We start from the raw sequence: 25828 nt of genomic DNA, 5'->3' as shown, positions 1-25828 counted from the left end.
GGAGGCAGGGGAGTACACAAAGTTGCATCTGGTCTTCAGACCTGGCTGTAATTTCTTGGGGAAGGTGTCCCCTACCTCGAATTACTTCGTTTAAACAGACCTAGAGCACGCCTCATCTTTAAGGCCTTTTTCCTGATGTCTCTAGGAGGCACCCTTCATAGAGCAAGGAGACAAAATCTTGGCAAAAAGAGCACCGAAGGATGTGAACCCCTCGGAAAATTCCACTTCCTGCACAGCAGCGCTTGTCCTTGGGTCTCTCACTCATTCCCATGCTCTTAACAAGGGATTTCTGCCTGAGGCTACCGCACCAACTTTCTAAATAAATGCCGTGCTGCAGCGAACACCGAGCTCGCCGCTCCAGCAGCTAATCTCGGCTCAGTACGAGCTCGCTCTGCTCTCTTCCTACTTCCCTCCATTTTATTTCTCCACCGGTTGGGTTTTTTCCCCTCTCTCTCCCCTCTCATCAGCAGACTCCAACTCTCTCTCCTGCTGAACTTGCCGGGAACAAAAGGCTCCGTTCCAGATCCAGCCCGCAGTTGCCGTGAGAAACTTCCTCGCCAGCGCTGTCTGTCGCTCCGCGCTCCCTCCCTCGCTCGCTCCCTCCCTGCCTCGGTAAAATGGCAGTGCAAGGGCTTGATGAAAAGGGTAAAAAAAACTCCTTTCTCAGCGCCTGCCTCTCCCGCAGCAACCCCCCCCTGCCCCAGTCGTGACGCCTGAACTCAAACTTCTCTAAAAATACACTTTAGGAGGGCAGAATTTGACGGGAGGGATTTTTTTTTTTTAAACACTCTACTGAAAAGAGCAGCTGAGGGTGGGAGAAGCGCAGAGGGACAGCTCTGGGGAGCCGGCAGCCTCCCTCATGCAGCCGACCCTGCTGCTGGTTTCACCTCCCTGCCCGGCATCGCCAGTTCCCAAGTACTTGAAACAGAGTAACAGTTTTCCTTCACTGGGAAAAATCCAGGCCCAGAGTTGAGGTCTTTCTCTTTTCGCAGCTTTAAAAGCCTTTTTTTAACTCCTCCGAGTGAGGATTGCAGTGTAACGCGGCTGCTCCGCAAGCCCACCCGACAGGTCCCAAATCTGGTGGGATTCGGGAGGAAATCAGACGGTTGGCTCCTGATCCAGTGCAGGGGTTTTTAGAAACTCCGCTCCGCGTTTTGGTTGTCTTTTTTGCCCTTTTTTTTTTTTTTTTTTTTTTTTTTTTTTTTTTTAAAGTAGATTTACTCTTCCTTCCCCGAGCGCTCAGCACCAGAGAGCTGGGGTGTGAGGGGGCCGTGAGCCCGCTGTGTACACCCGCCCGTGGAAAGTAAATGGGGTTCGCTCTTGCCCCCCACTTTCTTATGGTGCCCCCCACCCCCGAACATCGGGGGGGTTTCTCTGGAATGACTCAGTCCCAGCTCCAGCTTTATTTTCATCGCCGGGGGAGAGCTGCTCTCCCTCGGTCAGCCCCGAATCCGCGCACATCTGCCCCAAACCTCGCTCCTGCGCCCCCCCGGCCACGCCGGTGCTGGCGGGGGTGGGGGCGCGGGGCCGCGGATACGCGTGGGCTCGGTCCCCGCAGCCGCCGCGCAGGATGCGCGGGGGGCTCGGCGGGGCTGCGCGTCCCTTCCCCTCCGCGCACTCCGCTTCGCCTTTTCCTCCTCCTAGCGAGGGCTGCTGAAATAATCGTTTCCTTGAGTCAGGCCGAGTCGCTCTCCTCGCTTGATGCGCATCCAAAGTTTTGCAGCTCCCTGTCAAACGCTCGCACCGGAGTCTCGCGGGCCGGCCGAGGAAGGGGCTCGGTCCCTTCCCTTTGTAACCTCCCGCGCCCGCTCGGTGGGAAGCAGCAAAATCCCGTGGAAAATCCACTCCTGCCTTTGAGCTGTGCTGCTGCTTTCAGCAAACTGACGGAGTTACCTTCGGCTGAAACTCCACTTCAGTTGGCAGCGCAGAGCTCGCCGCCTGCCCCACTGCCATTGTGTCAGCGCCCAAGAAGAAGATTATACAATATCTTGACATTTTTTTAAGAGGATAAATAAGCATTGTCTCGCACGATGCCCCGCACATCAGCCACTCGCAGCAAACAAATCCAGCAAATAATATTAATCTTGGTGGTTGTGAAGCTGCCAAGGAGGGCGCTTAACCTAGATATGACAGTGGCTAAAATACTGGAAGGAACGGGCTGGGCAACTATAAACATATTTACAGGAAATGTAATTTTCTTTAGCAAAACTACTCTCAGATAAGCTGAGGCACAGTAGATAACCTTTCCTTACTCCATTCCGTATTTTGCAGCGTGCTCCGTGAATTATAATAGATGGGTCTCTTGTTCTTGGGTCCAGTCTGCATATCTCAGCATACTGTGCCTTTCAGTAAAATGGAAGAGCATCCTTCTTCACCCAACTAGATTAATTGCTTCTCAGCTCGTTAGTTGCACTAGTTAATACTTTATTCTAAGAACTCTACCCGATTCCTGAAGTAACAATCCAGTCCACGTTTGTAGCGAGTTGAAAGGCTGGGGATAACGATAACGTGTGTGTGAGCGTGAGGGAGCGCGGCTGACTTTAGTCCGGTTTCCATGTCAACGATTCAGTCCATATTTGCCATCACACAGTTGGCAGAGCCTTTTTTTTTTTTTTTTTTTTTTTGGGGGGGGGGGATGGTGGTGGTAGTGGGAGACACTACTCCTGTTTCTAGTACTCTAATCTAGACCAGGTTTCCTAAACTGCCTTAGTGTTGGGTTAAATGGCATGGCCACCTTCATGAAGGAGACTTCCACTCAGGAGGAGCCAGGCTGGTGCTGGTGGCCTGCAGTGCCATGTGCGAGCGCTGGGCTGGCTCCCCAGCCTATCTCGGCAGCCAGGGGCTGAGCCTGTCACAGAGGAAAGCGTGCTCAGCACTTAGGGAGATGGGGAGGAGAGGACTGCTGCATGCTACTTAGCAGGGATCGCTCAGGCTGAGAAAGAGAGCGTCGGCACGTTGCAATGAAAAGGCTTGTCCGGTTCTGCTGGGAAGCTGGGAAGCTGGTAGTTACGACACGGGATGACATGACCGGCGGGAGGATTTTCAGCTATTAGGTGGAAATGTTGTTAAGAACTGTACTGTCATCTACTTCCCAAATCCCATAGTTAGAGATTCATCGAATGCCTTAGTATTTAGTAAAGTGCCAGGGCCTCATTGATGAGGCATATTCCAAAATCTGCTTCAGCTTTCACAAACATTTGGTAAAGTGAGTGTCTCCTCATTGTGTGGGTGGCTGGGGAATCCAGTCTGCTTTTCACATTACGATCAACACCAGGTTTCTTAGTCTGCCATAGTGCTCTTTGAAGAAGATTCCAAAAGACTGACACGTGTAGAGAGGTTGCCAGCTCTGGGATGGGGTCTTTGGATACACCTGAGCTGCACCCCAAGCTCCCCAGCTGTGGCCGATGAGCTTCTGGTGGGGCTCAGTTCGATGGCAGGGCTTTGCTTCCTTGGAGTAGGCTGTAGCTGTGGAGCTGGGGAGATGGTTGCTTGAGATGGTTCTGGGATTAAATGGCAGAGTTCTCTCCGGTTTGTTGTTAGTTTGGTTTTTTTAAAGTTTAGCATGAATGAAACACCTGAGGAATATATTGGTGCTGTGGCACACTACAGCCCACCACAGGCATCAGTAAAGCCACTGGGCCTCGCTTGTGAGGCTACCCTGATATGTTGAAGGAGTTTTTCCTTCCGCTTCTTTGTCCTTCTAGAAGCCAGGGCGTTGATCAAGTATCAGAGGCACCTCTGAAGAGAGCGTGTAGATCAACTTTTTGTTCTATCATGTTCCACAGTTTTCAGGCTCTCCTGAAGGAGAGTTTCTTGATGGTTTTGCTGCTCTGTGGTCCACACTGGTCTCAGTGAAGCCACAGAGCCTCCCGTGTGATTCTAGCACCAGACTGGGGCTCCAACCTTCGTGAAGGCCTTTGAGCACTATCACAATACCGATGTCATCATTTATTACCCTTTTCTTTCTAGAAGTTTATTTACAGCTGTGGAGAAAGGCCAGTGGACCAGTTTGCTGCGATGGAATCTGCCCTGCATTGCACAGTCAACTGTAAAGACTGTAAAACGGCAAAGCTGCCTGTTTGTGCGCCTGCAGGGCAGTTGATTGCTCTAGAATACATTCAGAATTTTTCTGTTTATTGCCTTGTCCCACCTTCCCTCCCACCTTCCAGCTTCGGAATAAACCCCTTTGTTCTGCCACCTGCCTTCTAGCTGATAAATATTTTATATTATAAGTTTTATAATGAGCGTGAGGGTTGAGGTGACAGCAGCAGACACTGAGATCTTCAGCTCATCCATAACAGGCATGCGGCGCCGGTGCTGACTCGGTCCGTCTACGCGTTGCCTTGCCTCTGGCTCCGGACTCAAGTGTCCCCACCACCATCACCAGTGCTGTTAAAATGGGATTTTGTGTGGGGTGGTTGTCAGAGGTGGGCCGAGCCCCGCGCTTTTTGGACTGTCCAGCTGGTAACGGAGGTCACTTCTCCGTTTTTTGCTGAGGTGATGTTCTAAAATGGCAGCCCCGATCAGACCTCAGAAGTGTCTTGTGACTCTCCACCCACTGTTTTCGGATGTCTTCTCTCTCCTTAAGGTTGTATTTGCTTAAACTTCACTTTTCCAAATATTTCCACGTTCCAGTGGAGGCACCTGGGACCCAGATCTCAACCGCACTGTGGCTGCCATTTTCACTAGGCAACCGTGCCCTGATTTCCAAGCGCTTGGGTTTTATAATCCGAGTAACTCATCTCTTTCTATCTGCCAGGCTCTCCCGCAGACCCGTACCACCCAAAGTAACGCACGCAGCTACAGAACCCGCCGGTGCAGGACAGGCCGTGTCCAGGACGGAGTTCCAGGTATGTTTCTCTCCTCCTTTTTCCTGCGGTGGGATGGAGGAGGTGGGAACGTGGGTCTGCGAGGGTTGCTGAAGAGCGTGGGCCAATTCTCGGTTCACCTCTTGACGGCCAGGGAGCTGCGGCACCCGCGTAGCCCTCTGCGATTGCCAGAGCATCCTGGGTGTTGCTCAACATGTTGTGTCTAGACACGTTCAGGTGGTTTTGGTTGTCCGGATCTGGCCGCCCCCGGGTTTGCTCCTGGTTAGGTGCCCACGGCCCCGGCTTTGGCAGGAGCGGGAACCCGACTTTTCTTGGATGTCCGTGCGTGCAGTTGAGAGCCCTGGCGCGCCGCCAATGCCTTTTCCAGAGGGACACAACCAGCGGAGAGGAAATGACAACCGCTAACAGTTTGCAAAAGGCTAATTCTAAATGGAATTTCTAGGGACAAAGAAGAGGCGCTTCGTTAACCCACGGGCCATCTCCCCGCCGACACCCCGCGGCTCGGCCCTGCGCCCCCCTCCCGCAGGGCTCGCGCTGCGGGACGCCCCCGCGCTGCCCCCCAGGGCTGCCCCGGCGACGTAAGGCAGGTCGCCCCCCAGCCCCGGGCCGGGCCCATGCCCCCCCCCCCCCGCCCCCCCCCCCCCGCCCGCCCGCCCCGGCGCGGGGCTCAGCTCCGCGGATCCGCTGCGGGTTTTGCGTGCGGCAGCTCCGCCGCGCCGAGCCGCCAGCGGCCGGGGCCGGCCCGCTCCTCCTTTGTGACGGGGGGGAGGCTCCCGTCCGGGCCCGCTCCGCTCCGCTCCGGGTTTGGCAGGCGGCCGCGGCGCTGGGTAAAATGGCAGTGCTGAGCCTCGTGTCGGAGTGAGCCCCGCTCGGCGGACCAGAGTCGGAGCTGCCGCGCGGCTCGCCCAGCCCGGCCCCGCCGCCGCTCGGCACGGCTCCGGGGACGGCGCCCGCCCGCCCGCCGTGTCCCCCCTCCCTCCCTCTCGCCTCTCCCGCACCGGGAGCCCCGTCCCGGGTCCCCCCCTCCTCCTCCTTCCCCCCCACTCCCTCCTCCTCCCCTTTCTCCGCCGGCTGCAACCGAGGAGGTACAGCGGGGCCAGGCCCCGGGAAGCCCAGCCCAGCGGAGCCCTCCCCGCCTCGCCAACCAGGCCGGGGGGGAATGAGCCCCCGCTGCCCTGAAGAGCCCGCCGCCGCCTGAGCGGGGAGCAGCAGAGCAGCGAGGCCTCACGCCGGCCGGCCAGGCAGGGAGCAGCTCGGGGGGGGGGGGGGGGACCGGTCCGGGGGGGGGCGGCTGGGTGGGGAGGGGGGGGGATCATGGCTGCTCAGGTCGCCCCCGCCGCCGCCAGCAGCCTGGGCGCCCCGGCTCCATCCGAGCTGAAGAAAGCGGAGGCGCAGCAGCGGGATTGTCCCCCGGAGGAGGCGGGGGGTGAGGCGGCGGCGGAGCGCGGCGGCGGCGAGAAGCAGGCGGAGAGCGAGGGCCCCCCGGGGAAGGAGCTGCAGGACGGGGCCGAGAGCAACGGAGGGGGCGCAGGGGCCGAGTCCGACCTGAAGAGCTCGAACGGGAACCCGGGCCCCAGGCCCGCCGCTGCCGCCGCCACCCTGAACAATAACCTCCCGGAGCCGCCCGGTGGCGGCGGCAGCAGCGACGGGGTGGGGGCGCCGCAGCAGCAGCCGCCGCCGCAGCAGCCTCCCCCTTCCCATCCGGCCGCCTTGCCCCCGCCAGCCTACGGCTTCGGGCAGCCCTACGGCCGGGGCGCCCAGGCCGCTGCCGCCGCCGCCGCGGCCGCCGCCGCTGCCTTCCACCAACATGGCGGACAACAAAGCCCTGGCATGGCAGCGCTGCAGAGCGGGGGCCTGGAGCAGTCCTACCCGGGGCCGGCGGGAGCCCCCGCGGGGCCGCCCCCTCCCCAGAACTCGCACGGCGGCGCCGAGCACGGCTTCCCCAACCACCAGTACAACTCCTACTATGCGGCCGGGGCCGGGCGCAGCGCCGGCTCCTACCCGCCTCCCCCCCAGGCCTACGCCCTGAGCTCCCCCCGGGGCAGCGCGCAGAGCTCCGCTCCCGCGGCCGCCAAGTCCCCCGCCGCCGCCGCCTTCCAGCAGCAGCGCTTCGGGGTCATGGGGCCCTCGGCCGCCGGCGGCGCAGGAGGAGGGGGCGCCACCCCGCAGCCCACGGCCACCCCCACCCTCAACCAGCTCCTCACCTCCCCCAGCTCCGCCCGCGGCTACCAGGGGTACCCCGGGGGCGACTATAGCGGCGGGCCGCAGGACGGGGGAGCCGCCGCCAAGGGCCCGGCCGCAGCGGAGATGGTCTCGCAGTACGGCGGGGGCGGCAGCCAGGGCTGGGCCGCGGCGGCCGGCGGGGCCCCGCCGAGGAGCCACCACGCGCCCATGAGCCCCGGGAGCAGCGGCGGCGGCGGACAGTCCCTCGGCAGGAGCCAGCAGGTAACGGCGGGGCCGCGGGGGGTGGGGGGCGGGGGGCCGCGGGGTGGGGGGCGGCGGGACCTGGGGCCCGGCGGGGGGGGACACACACGGCGCTTCTCCCGCGGGTTGCCCCCGCCGGGCCGGCGCTGCCGGGGAGCTGCCATTGTCTCGTTGCCTGCTCGCTCGCTCTAAAATGGCTGCCTCGCCGCCTTCCCTTCCTCCCTCCCCAGCCTTTTGTGCGGGGCTCCCGGCCAGCGGCCGCCGTTCCTCCCGGGGCGCCCCAGGCGGGGGAGCGGGCCGGCCGCCCCCGGCGGAGGGGCGGCGAGGGGCCGGCCAGGGCCGGGCGCGGGGGGCCAGGGCAGCGGGGCGGGCCCGCCCGGTTCGACGGCGTGGCCCCGGCCGCCCCGCCGCCGCCATCCGCCCCGCCGCCTCCCCCAGCCGCGCTCCCGGGGCCCCGGTTCCCCTGGGGAGGGAGGTGCGGGGTGTGTGTGTGTGTGTGCCCGCACCCCTGGGTGGGCAGCGGCCGGGGGGCGGCCGGCTGGGGCCATCTTCCCCGCGGGGGGCCGCCCCGTCGGGCCTGCGGCTGGGCGCGCCGGTGGCAGGGCCCGGCGGTGGGAGCGGGGAGCGCGGCTCGCCTGGGTTTGGGATTTGAATTATGGAGGTAAAATCCTTCTGTCAAAGCCAGGAGACAGTTGGTCTTAGGTTGACATGCTATCTGTGATCTGATTGGCTCCCCACCGCCCGCTCCTGGCCATTTATAATTGCCTCTGATGTCATGGCTCAGCCATCCCGATGAGCTCATAAACTTCCACTCGCCCTCGCCCGGCCCGTGGTAGCCCCGCGCCCGCCGCCCCGGCCCCGCCGCCGTGACCTTGAGGGAGCCGAGCCCCCGGCGCAGCCCTGGGCGCACGGTGCCCCCAACAGCAGCGGGAGGCCGCGGCGCCCTGCCTGTACCCGGGGCTTATTGCCCGTGTTACGGGGCAGGGTCCCGTGTTTGTTACGGGGTAGGGCCCCGTGTTGTCGGAGTGGCTGGGCACAGTGTCCCGGCTGTTTGTTTTGCTGGTGGGACTTGCCCCCTTCGGTATAAATGATGGCTTTGATGGGAGCTGGGGATGTGTTTGTTCCTGGCGACTTTTGGCCCTCTTCTCAAAACTGCGGCGCTTTTGGGGCCTTTCTTAGATGGGGAACGCGGAGGGTCCTGGGGCGTGTTACAGCCTTAAGACGGCGGGGGACTAAACCCCCCACCAAACAACAAAAATCAACATCAAACCCAGACTTGCAGCATCGAAAACACACGGTTATCTGTTTGTATTCCGTGCGGGGTGGGCCTGACCCCCTTCCAACTGTCTGTCTTGGGGTGCTTTGGCTTGTTCTAGGTGAGCGCCGCCATCGCCCCCCACCCCCGGCTCAGCACAGGCACCCGGGGGCTGGTGGTGGCCGGGCTCAGCGCTGGCACTGGTCTTCGGGCGAGTGACAATAGGAAGGATGAGCCCAAGAACTCTTACTTACTGTGGTGTACTTGGAATTACCTGTTTGCTGGGAATAGGGATGGCCAGGAAGGCGCGGGACAGGTGGCGGTACAGCCTGTGCATCGGACATTTTGGTTACAGGGAAAAGAGGTGCTGGGCGCCAGCAGCAGGATGGGACCCCTTGGTGAAGACCTGAGTTACTCTCTGTGCTTAGACGTGCATCCTGCAGGCCCGTCGCGGCCGCCTGTGGGACCCCCACGCTTCCCTTCCCATTCCGCGTACTCCGCTCGTGCTCTGCGTTGGAGACATTGGGTAGCACATAGCGCGACACGCAGCCTCCGGAGCTTCCTCCCCTTCGAGCTCGGGACTTGTCTTGCGTTGATCTGAAAACTGCTTCATTTTTGTTCCTTGATTACCAAAGGCCAATGTCTCCTTCGGTGTCTTGGATTACTTAATTGCCTTTTCCGTCAGATGGAACGAACTAGTGCTCTCTAGGAGAGCGGATCTTATCTCTGCTGCGGTCATCAAACTGTCCGGCGTAACGGGTAGCGGGCGTTCGGGTATCCTCAGTGAGGATTTCGGCTTCTCGGGAACGCGTTCACGTACACCTGTGGTGCGTTCGGACAAATGTCACAGACGTGAGGGTGTTTACTTGGCGGTGCTCCTTGTATCCTGAGAAATTTCAATTTAGATAAAACATGTGCTAAAATACGGTGTCGGATTGAACTTTACGAGCAGGCGTTTTACCGCGGTGCGTACTCGGCATTCTGATAGGAATTTGTAAAAGAAGCATATTTTGTCTTGGAAAATGAGTTTGAGTTGATATTCCACCAGTTGCTGGTGTGTCGTGTGTTAATAACATCCGAGTGACTAGTCTCGTAAGCTGGAATTATTAATTAGCAGTTGTTCTGAGAACCCGTTGGAACTTTAGGTAACACAAGCAGCATATACAAAAAGTAAAGCAACAACCCCCCATCCCGAAAAACAAGCGGCTTCCCCTCAAATCCTGTTTGTGCCAAGGGTTATAGGCCTCAAAGTGGCAATTCTTTTTTTTTTTTTCTTTTTTTTTTTCTTTCCCCTGCTGGGAGAAGAACTGACTTTAGCGTGATGAAAAAAGCTTCCACATGTCATCTGCGCTGCCCACAATAAACGGTTGATTAATAATGATACCCTGGTCCTAAATGATGGCCTCCTTCTGCTGCGTGCCCGGTTAATTTCCCTGGTTTGGGAGGATTTCAAGCTTTGTGTCTCGGCTTTGTCCTGTCCAGCGATGAGCAGAGCGGGCATGTGCCACCGAACTTCTGGGAAACTCTGGGAGAGCGGGAGGAGGATGTTAATCTATCGGACCAGACACTGGGAAGAGAATCATCTCCTGGTGTGGGCTTGGAGAAGATGACGTGGGGTTCCTCTGCTCAGGAATCCTCGGGACAGTGATCCTGAGGTTTTGGGGCTGGGAGGCAGGGGGATGCAGGAAGGGAAGCGCCTTTCCTTCATGGGACTCTTTGGGATTTAGGAATGATGCCATCCGGAGGGTTTCATAGCGTTGCTCATCAAGAAAGGCGAAGTAATTTCTGGCGTGAAAGTTGTTTGGGTAGAATGTTTCCTGTTGTAAAATGAAAGTGTAGTCACTTGCACAGTGGTGGGCTCTGGCCCGGGACCCCCACCCTGAGCTCCCTGGTGGGCTGGGAAGCCCCTGCCCGGGGCTGCGGGATGGCACTTGGCGTTTTTTTTCTGCTGACCTTTATAGCTGGGAAATGTGGGATAGGAGTAAGCGAGCAGAACGGCTCTTCTAGAGCGTGTGGGATGAGAAATCTGTGGTTTGTCTGTGGGAACGACTTGTAAGAAACCGGGCTGGGGATCTTTAGTTTTCAATTTTTCCAGCTCTACCACGTATTTGTTTCCACCCCCCTTCCCCTTCGGAGCCTGTAGCGGTGGTTGATGATGCGCTGGCTTTCCCGGTGTCCTGGGACTTAAAGGAAACTGCTTCAGAGAAAGGGCTTCCCTCCCGGCTTGGATAGACAGGGGCATTTCTCGCGGCACATGAGCAAACGATGTCCCCTGTAACGGGAGATGTCTTTGGATCGCATTAAACATTGACATCTTGGATAACCTCCCCATAGGTGCGCTGACATCCCTGGGTTTCTCCTAAAAGTTTGGTGAAAACAGTATAAAAATCATATATTAATTAAAAAAAAATGCTTTCCAGCCTGTTGCCTACAGTAGCTACTTTTTGTTGACTTGCATCTCAACTTCATCAGCGAGGCATGCAAAAAGTTGTTAGAAATGTGGGTTTTTTAAGCTAAATTGGCACCGAAGGGCTCTGCCCTGCCGGTGAGCTGTGCTCTCTTGGGATTGGGAATTGAGACCCGGCTCCTGTTGGCATGTCGCGGGGATTTTCCTTGCTCAGCCTCGTAAAGTTAGGAGCCCTCGGATGGCTCGCGAGGTGTTGTACGGGCTAGATCCTTCCAACAGAAAGCAGAGGGGCACATCTTCTTTTTCTGGGGTAGGGTTTGCCTCCCGGGGAGTGATTTTAGACCTTGGCTGTTTGAGGAAAAAAAGGAGGAAAATTGTGCCGGTTGAATTTTTGTTGTGGAGATCAGGTTAATTCTGTTGAGGACGCGGAAGGTTTTGCTGGCTTACCTTTTCAAGTCATCTGCAGTGAACCAGGGTTCATTTGCCTGATTCATTTAAAAAAAAAATAATAAATATCTCCTGTTTTCTGAAATGCCACCTCCTTGATGCTCGGGTTTGAGGTGATCACTGCTTCCCAGCAGGGTGTGTGTTGGGTACAGGACAGCAAACCTCAGCTCTGACTCCCACCTGGAGCTTCCCCTTGCCCTTATCCCCAGCGATTTACTGGGAAACATGGGACAAACCCCAGGATTGTCCCACCGTACTTTGTTCCTTGGTGGAACAGGTTAGCAAGGTTTGCCTACCTGCCTTTTACGAAGCACAGATGAAATGTTCTGTCAGTCCTTATTTACAGTCTGGGCTAGGGGAGGGCTCCTGCATACCGTGTCTCTTGTAATCACCGTGTCGGTTGCCAGACAGAAATGTCAGTTCTGGAAGGTTGTATGTTTGACTTTTGGGCCTTTTTTCTTTTTTTTTTGGTCTAGGATACTTACAGGTTTCCTAAAACTGTCCAGTTTAATTGTGTTTACCTGCTACAGCTTCTCTTTCTTGAAGCGGCTGCTCAACCAGCAGGCAGAACCTCTTCCCTGGTCTTAAATAATACTACAAAACGGGGTTAGGGGAAGCGTGAGAATTAAATATTCTGTTATATAGCTGTGGTTTACTGTTCTCAGAAGCTTGGTATGTTCATATACTTTTTTTTTCTTCCCCCTCCTGTAGTTTTATGTGAGAACACTGGGCAGCGAATGCTACGTTACAGGAGTATTACACGAGATGCTATTAAGGGTCTTACACGAAGACCGTATTAAAAACCCCAGCAGCTTTCCTTCAGAGAGAAACGAATGTCTAAAATTAGGGTAAATAGTGCAGCTGTTCCTTTTATCTGTTACCTCCTGTGCGACTTTTCCACCATTTTTCTTCCTCCCTTTTTCAAAGGAATGCCACCAATTGGAAATCTGGTTTTTACTCAACGAATCTGAATCTGTGATCTCGGTAATTAAAATATTAGAGGAGAAAGATGCCCTTTCCAGTTTTTACTCGGTGCATTCGAAATTCTTTGTCTCGTCAGTTTGATTTCTTTCTTTTTTTTTTTTTTTTTTTTGAATTGCAACTCCTGTGTGATGGATTGCTCTGGGGAAAAGCTCATCAGCATGCCATTGCCCAATTCCTGCCAAGAATGTTGGAAACTCTCAAGTAGCAGCAGTAGCAAAGCAGAAACCGGAGGCTGGGAAGTGTAGTTGCGGGAGGGGGGGCGGAATGGAAAAGATAAGTTTGTCAGTGTTTAGCTGTGCTGTTACGGCTACTGGCTTTTTCTTCTGGAAGGGTCACTAAACTATTGGCAAGGATGCAAAATAATACCTCCCCTTTTGTTCTGGTGGGGGGGAAAAAAAGGAAGGAAACTTTTTTTTCCTGGGAGAACATGTTTTCGAAAGCCCCGCAGAACTTTTCTGTGCCGATTTCAAGAAGCTCGACATTTAATTTATCTGGAGGTTATGCATGTGCGGTGGTAAAACTATACTGGATGTCTGCTAGCCAAAGCCATAAATCTCCAGCTAGAATGACAGGTGGGATTGGAGGAAAACAGCAGTTTTCTTTGGCACGCCGGACCAAATCCGACACGCGTCCTGCCCGGGTCCCTGCCGCCCGCTCCCGGGAGCTGGTGCCTTTTTGTGTTTCGCTGTAGGGGCTGGAAAAGCAGCGAAGTTGGTCACCTGGAGAGCGGCCGTGTGTGTGTTCTGTGGGCTCGGGAAGACCATGCTGTGTTTATAAATCGATTCCTGTGAAGTTCCCATCATAAATTTAACGTCATCTTCGCTGTCTTGAGCATACACTTATCGCTCTTAGGGCTGAGATTCTGCCGAAGCCAGGTGTTGGGGCAGCTTTGCCCTGGCAGCCAGAGGGGGAACGCGAGGTCTGAAGCTCTTGCAACGACTTTTTTGGCGGAATCAGCTGGGCTGCTGATGTGGGAACTTGCCAAGGTGAGAGGCACTAGGGCGGGGAGCGGAATGTAGGTCTTCGGAGTCATCCCGCGCCGTAAGCGTGCGACCATCTTCCCTCCCTAGCATGTGGCTTTAGCTGATTATATTAAGACCCTTTTAATGGAGTTCGGCGCACCCAAGCCTGCCCTTGGAGGCTCGTAGAAGGAAAGCAGCAGGGCTGGAAAGGGAGGAGCTGCTTCTCTCAGGACTGAGCTCATGTACATATTTCCCCAGTTCCTGTAGTGTCTTGATCGGATGATAATATCTATTAACATATGGATGAGGGAGGGGTTCCCACTTCTGTGCACCTGCACTCCCAGGGTTGTAACTCAGAGCTCAGGCGTGCAACTCAAGCGTTTCTGAGGTTTTTTGGACTGCATCGAGAAGAGCAGGTTTTCCTCGAGGATTTCCAGGTTTGCCATGCTGTTCTTCCCGAGTATTTCTGAGTTCTAAGTGACAGCTCAGTAAGTATTTGCACAATGCAGGCACGAGCTTTACTAGTGAAATGTAAAGGATGCTACATAACAACAGGTGAACTTCATAAAAGCTACTTCAGGTTTGTCAGCAGATAATTTTTTGCTTTGGATGCTGGGAGTGAAATGGTAACTGTAGCTAGCATCTAATTTCTAGTCTTACGTTCTCTTATTTTTGGGGGAGATAAAAGGGCCGGAAGTGGGTAGGAGCAAATAAAGAAGGGGGTCGGTTCATTCTGTAAATACTGATGGTAAAGTAATTTCTTTATGGGAGGGTGAGAGAGTGGAGATATAGTGTATGTGTTAATTCCTGTGAAATTCCCGTGAAAAATCAGTTTGTGTAAATAACTCTGAAAAAGCTGCTGCTCCATTACAGTTATTGGCATTTCACGCGATAACCAGCATGTCATTATTTCCTTAAGTTAGCTATAGTAATTGAAACTCTTTCAAGGACAAATGCAATTGCTACTAACTTTTTCTTTCCCTCCCCCCCCACCCCCCCTTTTTTTTTTTTCTTTTTTTTTTCTTAAAAAAAACTTGAGTAACTTCTTTCTCCTGGGTAATTCATGCTATGCCCCAGCTGTCCCAAGAAACTGTAAGTTGGACATGGGGAGCAGTTTTTAGAGGAGCTGGGGGGGACTGCGGAGCAGACCCCTGCTGCGAGCTCACACTGTGTTCTGCGGGTGCGTTTGGCCGCGCGATGAGCCAGAGGGGACCGGAGGATGCTGTCCAGTTTTCGGTGAGATGTGATGAGGATGTCTTGGCTGTAGCCGGGAGGAGAGAGCGTTTCGGTGGTCAGTGTTGGGCTGCGGTCTCGGGTAGCCGTGATTTGTCATCTGGAGAGATTTTGTGGCTCTTTCAAAGAGAAAGGCTTTTTTTTTCGAAGAGAAATTATTGATGTTTGGAGGACTCCGGAATTTCCCTCCCAGGGAGAATTAGTGGGTTAAACAAGTACTTTCCCTCCTTCCGCTCACTTTTGAGATTTCATTCAGGTTTGACTAAGAGAAACCCTGAAAGTTACCGTTTCCCTTCTGATGTCAGCGCCGCTCTGGCAGCCTGCCTGTGGATAACGGCATGGGAATGCCTTAAACCCCGCGCTCCGGCTCCTGATGCTGCCGTGGGAGACCCCCGGTGGGACACCCAGGGTGGGAGACCCCCGCTGCCCCGACCTGGTGGGTGTTCGGTGCCAAACGCAGCCAGCCCACCCTGTGGCAGTGGGTTTGTGTTTCCTTGGCACAGTCAGTGCCTGGAGCGGGGATTTCAGCAGCACAGTTCAGCCTGGGAAGCAGGCGGCACGGAAGGGGAAGGGGCACCTGCGCTGGAAATGGCCATTCTGGTTTGGGCTCGTGGCACCGAATCTGCTGGGTTTGGTGAGGAGGACGTGTGCTGTGCCTGTGCTGCCTGCGGAACCTTGCTGCCGGTTTGTTGCCTGCGTTGTCCCAGTATGGGATGGTATTTTCCTTGCTGGATGGGGGCCTGGGTCTGGTTGGAGCGGTGCTGCTCCCGGGCAGGATCCACTGCCCCTGCGGACAGGAGCGTGGTGCAGCCGCCTCGGTCTCTTGCGGTGCTTTGCTACCCCTAGCATGGGATGTCAGGAGGAATACTCCCAACTCGGATCATCCTAGCTGAGTGTCTCTTGTTGCCCCAGTCCCTCTAGGTGTAGCGAGTGGAGGCAAAAGTGTAGGGTAACGTGCTTCTACACCGGTGGCTCTGCCCAGCCCTGGATTCCTTGAGACCAACTTGCTGGTTCAATGGCAAAATCTCTCCCTTTGCTTCCAGGTGACCGTGCTCATGGGGATTGCGTCGGAGGGACCGGGCTGTCCCGCTTTGCCACCTGAACTTCTCCCCGGGTCCCGGCGCTGGCCGTACTCCCGTGGGATCTTTCCTGTGGGCTTGTTGGGAGTTGCGCACTTTATAACAGCCCGGTGATGGATTTAAAGTCCAAGTGACTGTAGGACTATGCACCCTGTACACATTTAGGAGAATCTGGTATTCATTAACTGGATGTAAATAATTAAACCAGTGCCAGACTAGGGGTGTCTTCCCTTAGACATACTCCTTGGGACGTGGTTCGAAGAAAAGTTCTTACCTCTGTGCGAAAAGATGGGTTGAAATGGTGGAAGTGGTGGGATTAATTAAAACTTGATTATTTTATCCTCCCCCCCCCCCCCCCCAGTTAAATATCTCTGACTTTCGAGGCGGTATGGCTGATCAAGGGAAAGGTTTCCCATTCAAGGCCAGTTTGAGTGTGATCATGTGTTCCCAGAAACTGGTGTTTTGTGCTGCGGCTGCATGTGTCGGTGGTCTGAGTGCTGCTGGAGAGCTGTCCTTGGGGCTGGTGTAGCTGGGTGGGAAGGGGGATATTTTTTTTATTAAAAACAAAATAATAAAGAAACCTGCACTCATGTGCTTACTATTGCATGTGGGGCTTGTAATTGCAGTGCTTGGATCCCCGAAAAGGATTTGGGGCAGCTGCCGTAGACAGCAGATCGGACCATTTTTATTTTTTTAATTGCGAGCAGATCGTTGGGCAGTATTGTGATAGGAAGTGTTTAGGTATCAAAGTATCTCCTGGTCTCTCAGTTTATTGTGATAGGAGCAGTTCTCTGCGCCTCAGGAGCCTTTCCCTGCCTCCGCACCCCGCAGCTGGGTGCATGGGGAAGCTCTGCTGTGGGTGCCCCGAACCGAGGTTAATGCTGTAACGGCTGGATCGTGCTGTCTCTCTGGGCACGGGGTTACACACGGAACAGTTTTCCAAAAAATCATTTTGCCAGAAATGTCGTTTCTGGCTGCCTGGGGGCAGGACGCGGCTCTCCTGGAACAGGCACGTTAGCAGGGACGGGACTCCTGGGTGATGGTGCTCATCCCGGGTGGATGAGGGTGCACGGCAGGAAAATGGTATAAAAAGTGCTCGTACTCGGCTCTTGCTCTGGAGGAGAAGCAAAATACCTGACTGTCTGCTCATGAGTGCGCAGAACAGACCTTTCCCAAATGATCCCACCTGCCTGTACCTTACTGGTATTTCTAAAGCGCCTTCTCTGGCCTCGCTGCCCGGCTCACGAGGCATGACCGCGTTGCAAAAGCTTGTTTCCATGTTAATTGTGATTGATTACCTTGCAATCTAGGACAAGATTTCCTTTGAAAAGCTATATGCTGATTTGGTGTCAGGAATTAAAATCAGATGAAGTGATTAGTGTTCTGTGAAATATCCCAGAGCAATCCAGTGCTCCTCGGCTTTCAGCTGGGTTTTGGCCCTTAACCCTTGCCTCCCCTCTCAGCAGCAAGGTGCTAAATCTGCTGCCCGCACGCTCAGGCGAGTAACTCATTAAGTGTGTTCTATCAGGAGATCGTGGTATAATTTGCTGCTGAGCCTCGGCGTGTAGATTTACTGGCTTTAATGATGATGCAGCGCGTGTCGAGAGTGCACCGTGTCGAGGCGGCGGCGATGCTCGCGCTGAGTGGTGAGCGTGCGTTAAGGTTGGCTTTAAATCTGATCGCTCTGTAAATGGCAATAAACTGTTTGGAGTTGTCACTGCTGTCAAGGTACAGTCATGTCTCATCTTCCTTTTCTCATATGAGTTGTCTTACGGTTTCTTGTTATACCTGTTCCTGAAACCAGTGAAGACTTTGCAGCGTTGGCTGTTCCTCCTCCCCCCATGGCATTGGCACAGTTATGAATTTTTGTCTCTTCTCACCAGCTGCCAGCACGCACTCCTTTTAACTTGCTAAGCAGCTCCCCGCGTTGTTCATTTTGCTTTAAAAGAAAGCTGGATTATTTTATTTTTTTTTTCTTCTGGATTGTAGATGAAATAAAAGCCCAAGGACAGAAGCAAGCGTGGGGCGGTGGACCCAGGCTTCAAATAATCACTCTGACCAAGGGCTGGTGGGCTTTTTTTAAAAAAAAATAATAATGACCTTGTGTCACGGTGGGGCTGGGATTTGTCTTGGGCTTGCCAAGTGTAACAAACCTGAATCACGACAGCGTTGACTTGATGAAGGCTCTAGTAGTGTCTTCACTGCTGTCTGGGAGCTGGCTTGGCTGCAGCTCGGAGTTTTGATGCCCACATTGTCTTTTCATCTCCCCCAGCCTCCTCGCCTCTTCCCAATGCAGGCATGACAGCAGCGCTGCTCGCTGGATGCAAATAGATCATTTGGGTATAAATACTGGAGATCGGTTGTTGCTTGCTATGAAGTTACAGAGTGCATCCGTGGTAAATGCAGATGGTAACTTGTCATTACTGCAATTTTAAATATTTTTGGTTCTGTGGAATCGAAGTGGAGTCTTGAAGGCTGAATTTTAAGGCTAAAATAAGAGAAGGCTCAATAAAATCCACAAAAATAGCACCCAAATTTGTCAGCTGCTGAAATGAGAAGGGGAATAACTTTTCTCCTTTCTATTAGCAAAACAAAACTGCGTTACCTTGTTCCGTGTTACATGTGGGTGCTGTGGCGGGGCCGGGAGGGACGGGGCTGATGCCGGTGCGACACAAAACGTGCGGTGAAGGGCAGCGCTGCCCATGACTGTGGCATCTGCGGTCATTACCCCGGGCTGGGGCAGTTGCTAATTGCCGTTGGGCAGTTGCTAATTACCATTGTGCCACTTGGTCTGTGTTTTACCCTGTGGCAAAGTGGAGGTGATGTCCACCACCGAACTGTGAGTTTGGATTCAAGGTCTGGGTGATGGAGCATGGGGTTTTGTGCTCACTTAACAGAGATCACCTATTTCTTCCATGGATTCATTCCAAACCGGGGATTTCTTGGGTGATTTTGATCTTTACATTGCGCTATACACGCTTGTAAGTAAACCCAGTTATTCTGCAGGAGCAAGGGAGAGCCTGCGTATGCTGAGCCGTGGCTTGGAGGAGCTGCAGGTCCCGACACGCAGCCCTTACCGAGGCGGGGAGCCGGAGCTCCGGCTGGGATGTGGTGCCTCGGACAGCTGTGCCTCTCCCTACACCAAGCAGGGCTGTGTCCTCCTCCGCCTTGGCGTTGTGTGGTAGGAGGGACAGGCCCACGGGGTCCTGTGGCGTTTGAGAGCCCCGACCTGGTGCTGAGGTGCTTCTCAGGTCTGCCCTTGCCAGCCTGCCGTGGTTGGACGTCACAGGAATTTGCCTGTCTCGTCGGCTCTGTTCAGCCGCCGTTTATTCTGGTGTAAAATGAGACGAATTTGCAAAGCGATGAGATATTCAAATACAGGTTGAGCTTTCAGACAGGCACAAGTGGGTAGAAACCTGCAATGCTGCATTTTACGGATGAAGAACTAGCAAGAATTTGTTGTTAGGAAGCTGGGAGGCTTGGCTGGAGGTGCCGTACCGACTCCTGCGTGTGTGCTGGGAGCCACGGGATCTCTGTGCGGAAAGGGCTCCCGGTGGCTCGATGGAAGTCACGGTGTCCTGGGGGGTGTCCTGGGAGGTGAGCCTCTTGGACCAAGTCTTCCTTCAGGCCTAAAGTTTTGGAAGACATCCACCGTGTTCAAAAGACGTCTGTCTGTGAGTTTGGTTCAAAGGAGATGTGGGCTATGGAGAATTGGCTGGATGGCCAAAGTTTGCCGCGGGTTGCAGCTGTCTGTGCATCCTTGTGGGGCTCCTGGAGCCCAGTCAGGTTCTCAGTGGTGCTTAGGGCAAGTATCTTGCATCTTACTAGCGACGGGGAGCAGCTGCTCTCTCACTGATCGAAATCGGATCACTTAAGTCGTGGTGACACTTGGTGTAATTTTGCGCTTCCATCCCAGCCCTTCCTCCTCTTGCCTTTTTTATGGCTCGCTCTTGGCCAGGTCCCGTTTCTGTGGTACAGCGGGAGCTTGCTGTGCTCCTTCTAGCGCATAAGCAGGCGCTGCAATGAGACACTTCTCTGTCTTGTTGTTGACTTGCCTCCGGTTTGTTAGAGCCGACGTAGGAGGCTGGCTAAACTTAAAGCCTGATTTAATATTCAGGAAGGAAGTTCCTTTCCCTCTTAAAAGGAACGCCACCTCATCATGACTATCCTGTGTTCCTCGGGATCATCTCCCATGTTGCTGAGACGTGGTTTTCTTTACATCTTGGTGCTGCTTGGATTTTGGGAGGAGTCAACTGGCAAATCTGGGGGCGAGGTGGTTGAACGGTGTGAGGCGAGCGGAGGTCTGAGAGCGTGGGGATAGCTAGTTACCTAATTATTTAGGTGGAAGGAAATTCTATTTTTGTCCTTAAATAAAAGTTTGAATTACTGGGGGTGTTAGAGATCACACTGCCCGTCTAAATAGCAAACTGTGCAACATGGCTCCAACTACCTGTGAAACGTCTGAAAAATTCACTGGTCTCCAGCTATCGTAAAAGATTCATAATCCTTAGTTAATTTTGACTGTGTTTAATTCAGTAAATAGCGTTTGTTGGAATCTCCTGCCGTGTTAAAATAACCCTGTAAGTAGTTGTCGGCTCCTGCTTCCCCATCACGGTCTGTTTGGTGAAGAAGGAACTGGTGGCCCAGCCGAGTCCCCCTGGGTTGGCAGACAGGGACAACATGTGCCGTGCCGTGCTGTCCAGCGTCGTCCAGCCGTGCCGTGCCATGGGCTGTGCCATGGGCTGTGCCCTCCCCGCTGGCCAGAGCCCTGCAGGGGTGTTCAGTTAGGGTGTCTAAAAGAATGTGGCTATTCGGTCACATCGTCGGTGTCATGCTAGTGGGAGAGGGAGATGGATCCTCTGGTTGCTGCCTGACTTCACGGTGGTGGGGGATCGCTTGTACCGTGGCCGCAAGGATGCGGTGGGAGCGGTGCCTGCGAGGGACCCACCGTCGTGGCACTCGCGCGGCTGGGGAGGATGAGGGGCTGCAGGCACGGTTCAGCCTGCCCCCCACTTTGCCCACAAAGAAAGTGGGGTTTTCCCCCTCTCCCAGGTCAGCCCACCTCAGCATTTACAGCCCTCTGGGTCCTTTTGTACTACAGCTTTCCACAAGTCCCCAAAAATGCCCTGTTAATGTGAGCGTGCATCTGCCTCGGCTAGATCCCGAAGATGGCAGAAACCCGGTTGTGTGTCGTCTTTAGATATGATAGCGGCTGAAATGCTGGATCGAGGGTCCTGAGAGATGCCTAAATAACGCGGTGTGATAAGCAGCGTGGCCATGTGTCAGAGGCAGCGAGACTGAAGGAAGGAGCTGAAATCCAGAGCCTCGATAAGCTGGATTTGTTGAATTTGCTAAGGAGGGCTTAAAGTCAGGCTAGGAAGGAAAGATGAGATCCACAGACGCATCTTGTTTAAAACACAGGCAGGCTTGGCACCCCCCTGCCCTCCACCTCTTAAAAAATTATCAACCCCCCCACCATCACCCCCCCACACGCTGCTTGCCCTGGGGCACGAGCGCTGCCCCGCTTCGGGTTATTTCCAGCGGGGTCTCGTGTCGCTGCCCCCCTGGGTCTCCTGCCTCTGGTTGACTTCTGTCGGGAGTGAAGGGTTTCATGATGACACGTTCCGTGAGCGAGAGGCTGGTCAGTTTTAATCAATCTGAAGAGCGTTAGTAAGAGTGGTGCTTGGGGAAGTCCTCCGAGATGTGTGGACTGGCCTCTTGCTGAGAAATGTTAATCGGGTAATTAGTGAGTTGTGTTGAGCCGGGGGAGCTTCACGGTGTGGCTGCTTGGAGAAGACTTATTCATCTTTTTTCCATGGGTAAAACTGAGTATCCTGGATTTACAGAAAATCCCCCCCAAAGGAGTTGATGTAATAAAAGTATGATCAAGGAAAGGAGCAACGTTGAACGGGGCTGATTTGAAAGTTTGCAGGAGCTTCACGTAGTTAGAAGCAGGTGAGCAAAGTCATTTTGAAAATGTCCTGTTTGCCTTTCGCGTGTGGCCGTGGTACCATCGGCTTCTTCCGCGGCCCATTGTCAGCTGGAGATTAGAGGAATAGAAAGTGTCTTCAGTCAAACTTTGACCTACTGGAAAAAGTCAGAAGACAAACCAGGCTCCCTCTAGTTGCAGAACCGAAACCATTGGGCAGAGGTCAGTTATCTGAACAGTTCAACAACCGGTAATTAAATCTGCATTGGCCATTGATAACGAGACGATACATCACCTCTTTGTTATATGTTCAAATCTAAGTTAGGTTCTAGGATTTGGGGGGGGGAGTTTTATTTTTCCATATCTTACATAAAAATAAGATTTGTCCTGCAGGTTTCCAAAGGGTGAGTGTTTGTCGCCTTGAAACTCATCCTGTACTATATTCCAAAAAACAGTTTTTTGGTTTGGTACCCCAAGCTTATGGGTGTGAGTCAGAGCAACCCAGCCTGCTTCCTTACGGGAGTGCTTCCTCATGGGAGTGCATGTTTCCCAAAGCGATGGGTCCTGCCCTGGAGGGTGGGCAAGGAAAGCGGCTGGTGGGTGCTGAGCAGTGCTGGCGCAGCCTCGGCACGTTGTCCTGCTTATGCTGGGGAACTGGGGGAAGTTGGTGGATTTCTCAAGTTTAAAAAAGGGAGGGGGGGAAGAAAAGAGGGAAGTGCATGTTTCTGGGATGGCTTTCTCTGTAAAGCGTGCTCGTCGTTTATACTGTCCTGGTGAGGCACTCGGTACCCTTTGGTGTGGTGGTTACCGAGGGGTTTTCTAGGTGTCTCGTCTTTTGGGGGCATCTTCATCTGCTACAGGAGGATCTTTATTTTTCTCTTAACTTTCAATTTCCTCTCGGCCTTTTCCATCTCTCCTTAAAAGCAGACCACCGTGGAGGAGGCAGTGAGGTATGACCCGGTGCGCTGCCCTGCGCAGGCTATAAAAGGCAGCGAGTTCAGGCTGGGATATTGACCTTAGCGCAGCCGGTTGCACCTTAAATAGATCAGATGAAAGTGCCCCTCGCTGGGAGCCGAATCGCGTTTGCTCACAAACGAGGATGGTGGTTAGTTTGTGCTCGTTCCTCAGCCCGAGCTCTCCAGGCTGGTGGAGCTGGAGCCGCCTGCGAGGGGCTGCGGAGGACGCAGGTGGGCACGGGGTGCATGGGCGGCCGGCTGAGAGTGAGGATGCTGGAGCATCTTGCGCTGCCCGTAGGACATGGCTATAGTCCTCGGGGTCCCCTGCGCCCCATTAGCTGTCTCGGGGTCCCCTGCACCCCATTAGCTGTCTAAACTTGTGGTAGTGGTGCCATGGGTGGTCGCATGTCACAAGGCAGCGGCTCCCGCTCGTGTCCGTCCCTTGGTTGGTGTGTGCCGTCGCAGCCTGGCTGGCTGCTGGCTCTGCAAGGCTTGGGGCCGGCTAGGGGCCATCTCCTGCGTTTCACACTTGTTCACCAGGACCTTCAGGTGCAGGTACCGTCCCACCTAACGTAGCTGAGCACTGGTGAGCATGCAGAGTGTTGGGTCTGCCTTGATCCAGGTGCCGGTGCCTCGATGCTGCAGGCTCATGGTGCCCTTTGAACTTGAATTTTGTTTAGGGGGAGGGCTTGGAGGTGGGAGGTCAAAGCCCTCATCCCTGGAGGCAGTGTGGATGCTGTGTGTTAAGGGTGTTGGGACCTCCAAGACCTGACTCAGTGCTGGTGTCTCTTGGTAGCTCCAGACGCTGTGGAACGTACTAGAAACGGCAAAGGTCAGTGCAGCCTCTCCACTTCAATTAGGGTTGCTTTTTATAAATATTAATGCTAAGCTGATAAAACCCCTTGGCGACCTTGCGATCAAGACAGTATTTTTCCAGAGTTTTTTCTGGAGTGATTTCCCACCTGCCGTGACTCTTGGTTGGTCTTCCTCCGCGGGGTGGAAGGCACTGGAAGGTGGGCAGGGGGTTTGAGCCCAGGTCTTTCCTGTGAGCCACTGTAGGTGTTTCCAGCCTGTTGGAGTGGTGCTGCCGTTGCGGATCTTCTGCTTGATACCACTTGTTGATGTTGATAGAAACGGCACGGAAGGGTTGGGGCAGCACAGGGTCATTTGATTCTCTTGCCTGGTTTCAATGATGAAGATGACCGTGATCCCAGCTGGCTGATTCCCAGGGAAGATGAGTCCCCTTTCCCAGCATTGTCCACCACTAACATCGTTTTTACGGCCAGCGCGGCAATCCGCGGTGGCTTTACCAGCTGCAGAGACTGCTTGGCATTGCCTTTGGGTAGCGAGGGGCTGGAGACCCAAGGGAATAGCGTGCCCTTCCCCCGAGACCCTTCACCCCAGTGAGATCCCGTCCGGATCCAGTCTGGGGGAGGTGAGCAGTTTGTTTGGGATGGCCCTAACCAGCGCTGGCGCTGGGCAGCATCTTCTCCGCTCGGCCACTCGCAGCTCTCCGCGCTTCAGTGGTCCCTGGCCAGCGGTGATGCCGGGGGGAGCGTCTGCCACTGGTGGGAGCCCCGGGGGTCCGGCCGGGCTCCCCTTTGTACCGGTGCTCGGCATCCAGACAATGGCTCGTGCTGGCGGGGCCATGTGGCGTGTGACGTGCGCGGGGCCGTGGCTGCCGGGGTCCTTGCCCATCTGTTCCCGGCTCGTTCTGGGTTATCCGGCACGGGTCCAAGTCCTCGCAGGCAGCCAGCTCCCTGGCCAGAGCCGAGGAGCACTAACCTTCCTGGCCGGAGCCGGGGTGGCTTTGCTTTTATGCAGATTAGCCATGTGCTTCCCACTTCCAAGGCTTCCACAGGAAAAGACGTTTCCTGTGTTTGGCTCTTGGTGGGCGGCTCCAGCGTGGCGTTACCGGCCTCGGCCGCGGCGAACGGGCTTGGGAGAGGGATTACGGCGTGCGGCCCCCCCTTCCCCTTCCACCTCCACCGCTACGTCACCACAACACAACCACACGCGCTCGTACTGGTGGTGTCATTCATTCGGTGCCAAGATTGCTTTAAAAAATTCCCTTGGCCCCAGTTCAAACAGGAGTACAGCTGGGATGTGTTAGATTTTAGGCAGTCTGCCCTCAATTTGAGATGAGTTATAAATAGCAGTGCCGACTTCCTTAACTACCACTCTCCGAGGTAAAATGCAGGTTAATTACTGTGGGAATCAATTAGGGCTTCTCTCGGTTAAACAGCCAGTAATGCTTTTTATTATTTTTTATCACAAAAAATGGGCAACAAATCTGCTCCGGAAGACTTCAAATCCAAGGTGAGAGCTCAGGGGTCTTTTAAATTATTTTTTGGCCTCTCTATTTTTTTTTTTTTTTGGGCAGCTGAGGAAGCCGGTTGTGGCCAATACCCACGTTTGCCAATAGTTGAATGACGCTGATTTGAAACTGGAGAGCTCGGTAAATGACTCTCCTTTCTTTTGCTGGCATAATAAAATACAAATATGCAATAAGGTAATCGGGGAAAGTCAGAATTGCATTTTTCTGTACAGCTGTGCAGGGTTTGGCTCTTGCTTCCAAAGTGGGATTTGCCTCTTCCCTTTACCCGTTTTCCTGCTGGGAACATTAAGTCCCCTCCGATTTAACCAAACTGTTCTTTCAAGGGTCCAGATTCCGCTTCTGCTGGACAAAATCTGAAAACAATTGTTTTGAGTCCTCTCATCTGCTTAGAAGCTTTTTTTTTTTACCCTTTTCTCCCCCCCCCCTTTTTTTTTTTTTTTTTTTTTTTTAAATTCTGGTGGTTTTTTTGAAGACAAGCTAGTTTTCACAGCGCCGTCTCGTTTCAGGGGTCTGCCATCCTTTGCATCACACACGCTGACGTGGAGAGCTTTTGAACTTGGCAATTTAAGCTCGCTTTGGGCTTGCTGTTACAAGCTCTTAGTCTAGAAATACCTTAAATTTTCTCGAAAGCTCAGCAGTTTCTGTGGAGCGCCGGCTTACGGTCGACACGCTGTACCAAACAACTTTGCTTTTGCAAGTTTGCCTGGTGGCAGGGCTGTGTTTTGCCGAGTTTTGGTGCTTTGCGGTGTTATAAACCAGCAGAGGCGGCGATGGGAGAATGGAGGCAATTTCTGTGAATGCAAGGAGGCGTAAGCAGGGGGTCTGGACTTCAGTGATCAAGGAGCAACACTTTCTCTCAATTATGTCTCTCTGTGGCAGGGCCTTTGCTTTTGAAGTGTAATCACAGTAATCTACTCCTGTGGTTTCCTATTGAAAGGATTTCCCATGTATCAGTCCACAGAAGAATCTCCAGCCTTTTGCAGCC

General features: G+C 54.3%; 1 protein-coding gene across 6 annotated transcripts in view; it reads left to right on the top strand.

Moving 5' to 3' along the window:
- ARID1A (AT-rich interaction domain 1A) overlaps positions 1 to 25828 on the top strand; it is an 83925-nt gene that overhangs the window by 16934 nt on the left and 41163 nt on the right. For 3 of the 6 annotated variants that reach the window (XM_080378746.1, XM_080378745.1, XM_080378744.1), the window contains exon 1: positions 6109 to 7274. In XM_080378746.1, coding sequence (XP_080234872.1) covers positions 6144 to 7274 — 1131 coding nt within the window. In that variant the 5' untranslated portion in view covers positions 6109 to 6143. Of the gene's footprint in view, positions 1 to 145; positions 4851 to 6108; positions 7275 to 25828 lie in introns of those variants that run through there. The other 3 variants (XM_080378748.1, XM_080378747.1, XM_080378749.1) reach the window with 2 other exon arrangements.

The sequence above is a fragment of the Falco punctatus genome, assembly GCF_963210335.1.
Source record: "Falco punctatus genome assembly, chromosome: 3".
Lineage (NCBI taxonomy): Eukaryota > Metazoa > Chordata > Aves > Falconiformes > Falconidae > Falco > Falco punctatus.
This window is presented reverse-complemented; position numbering and strand designations above follow the sequence as displayed.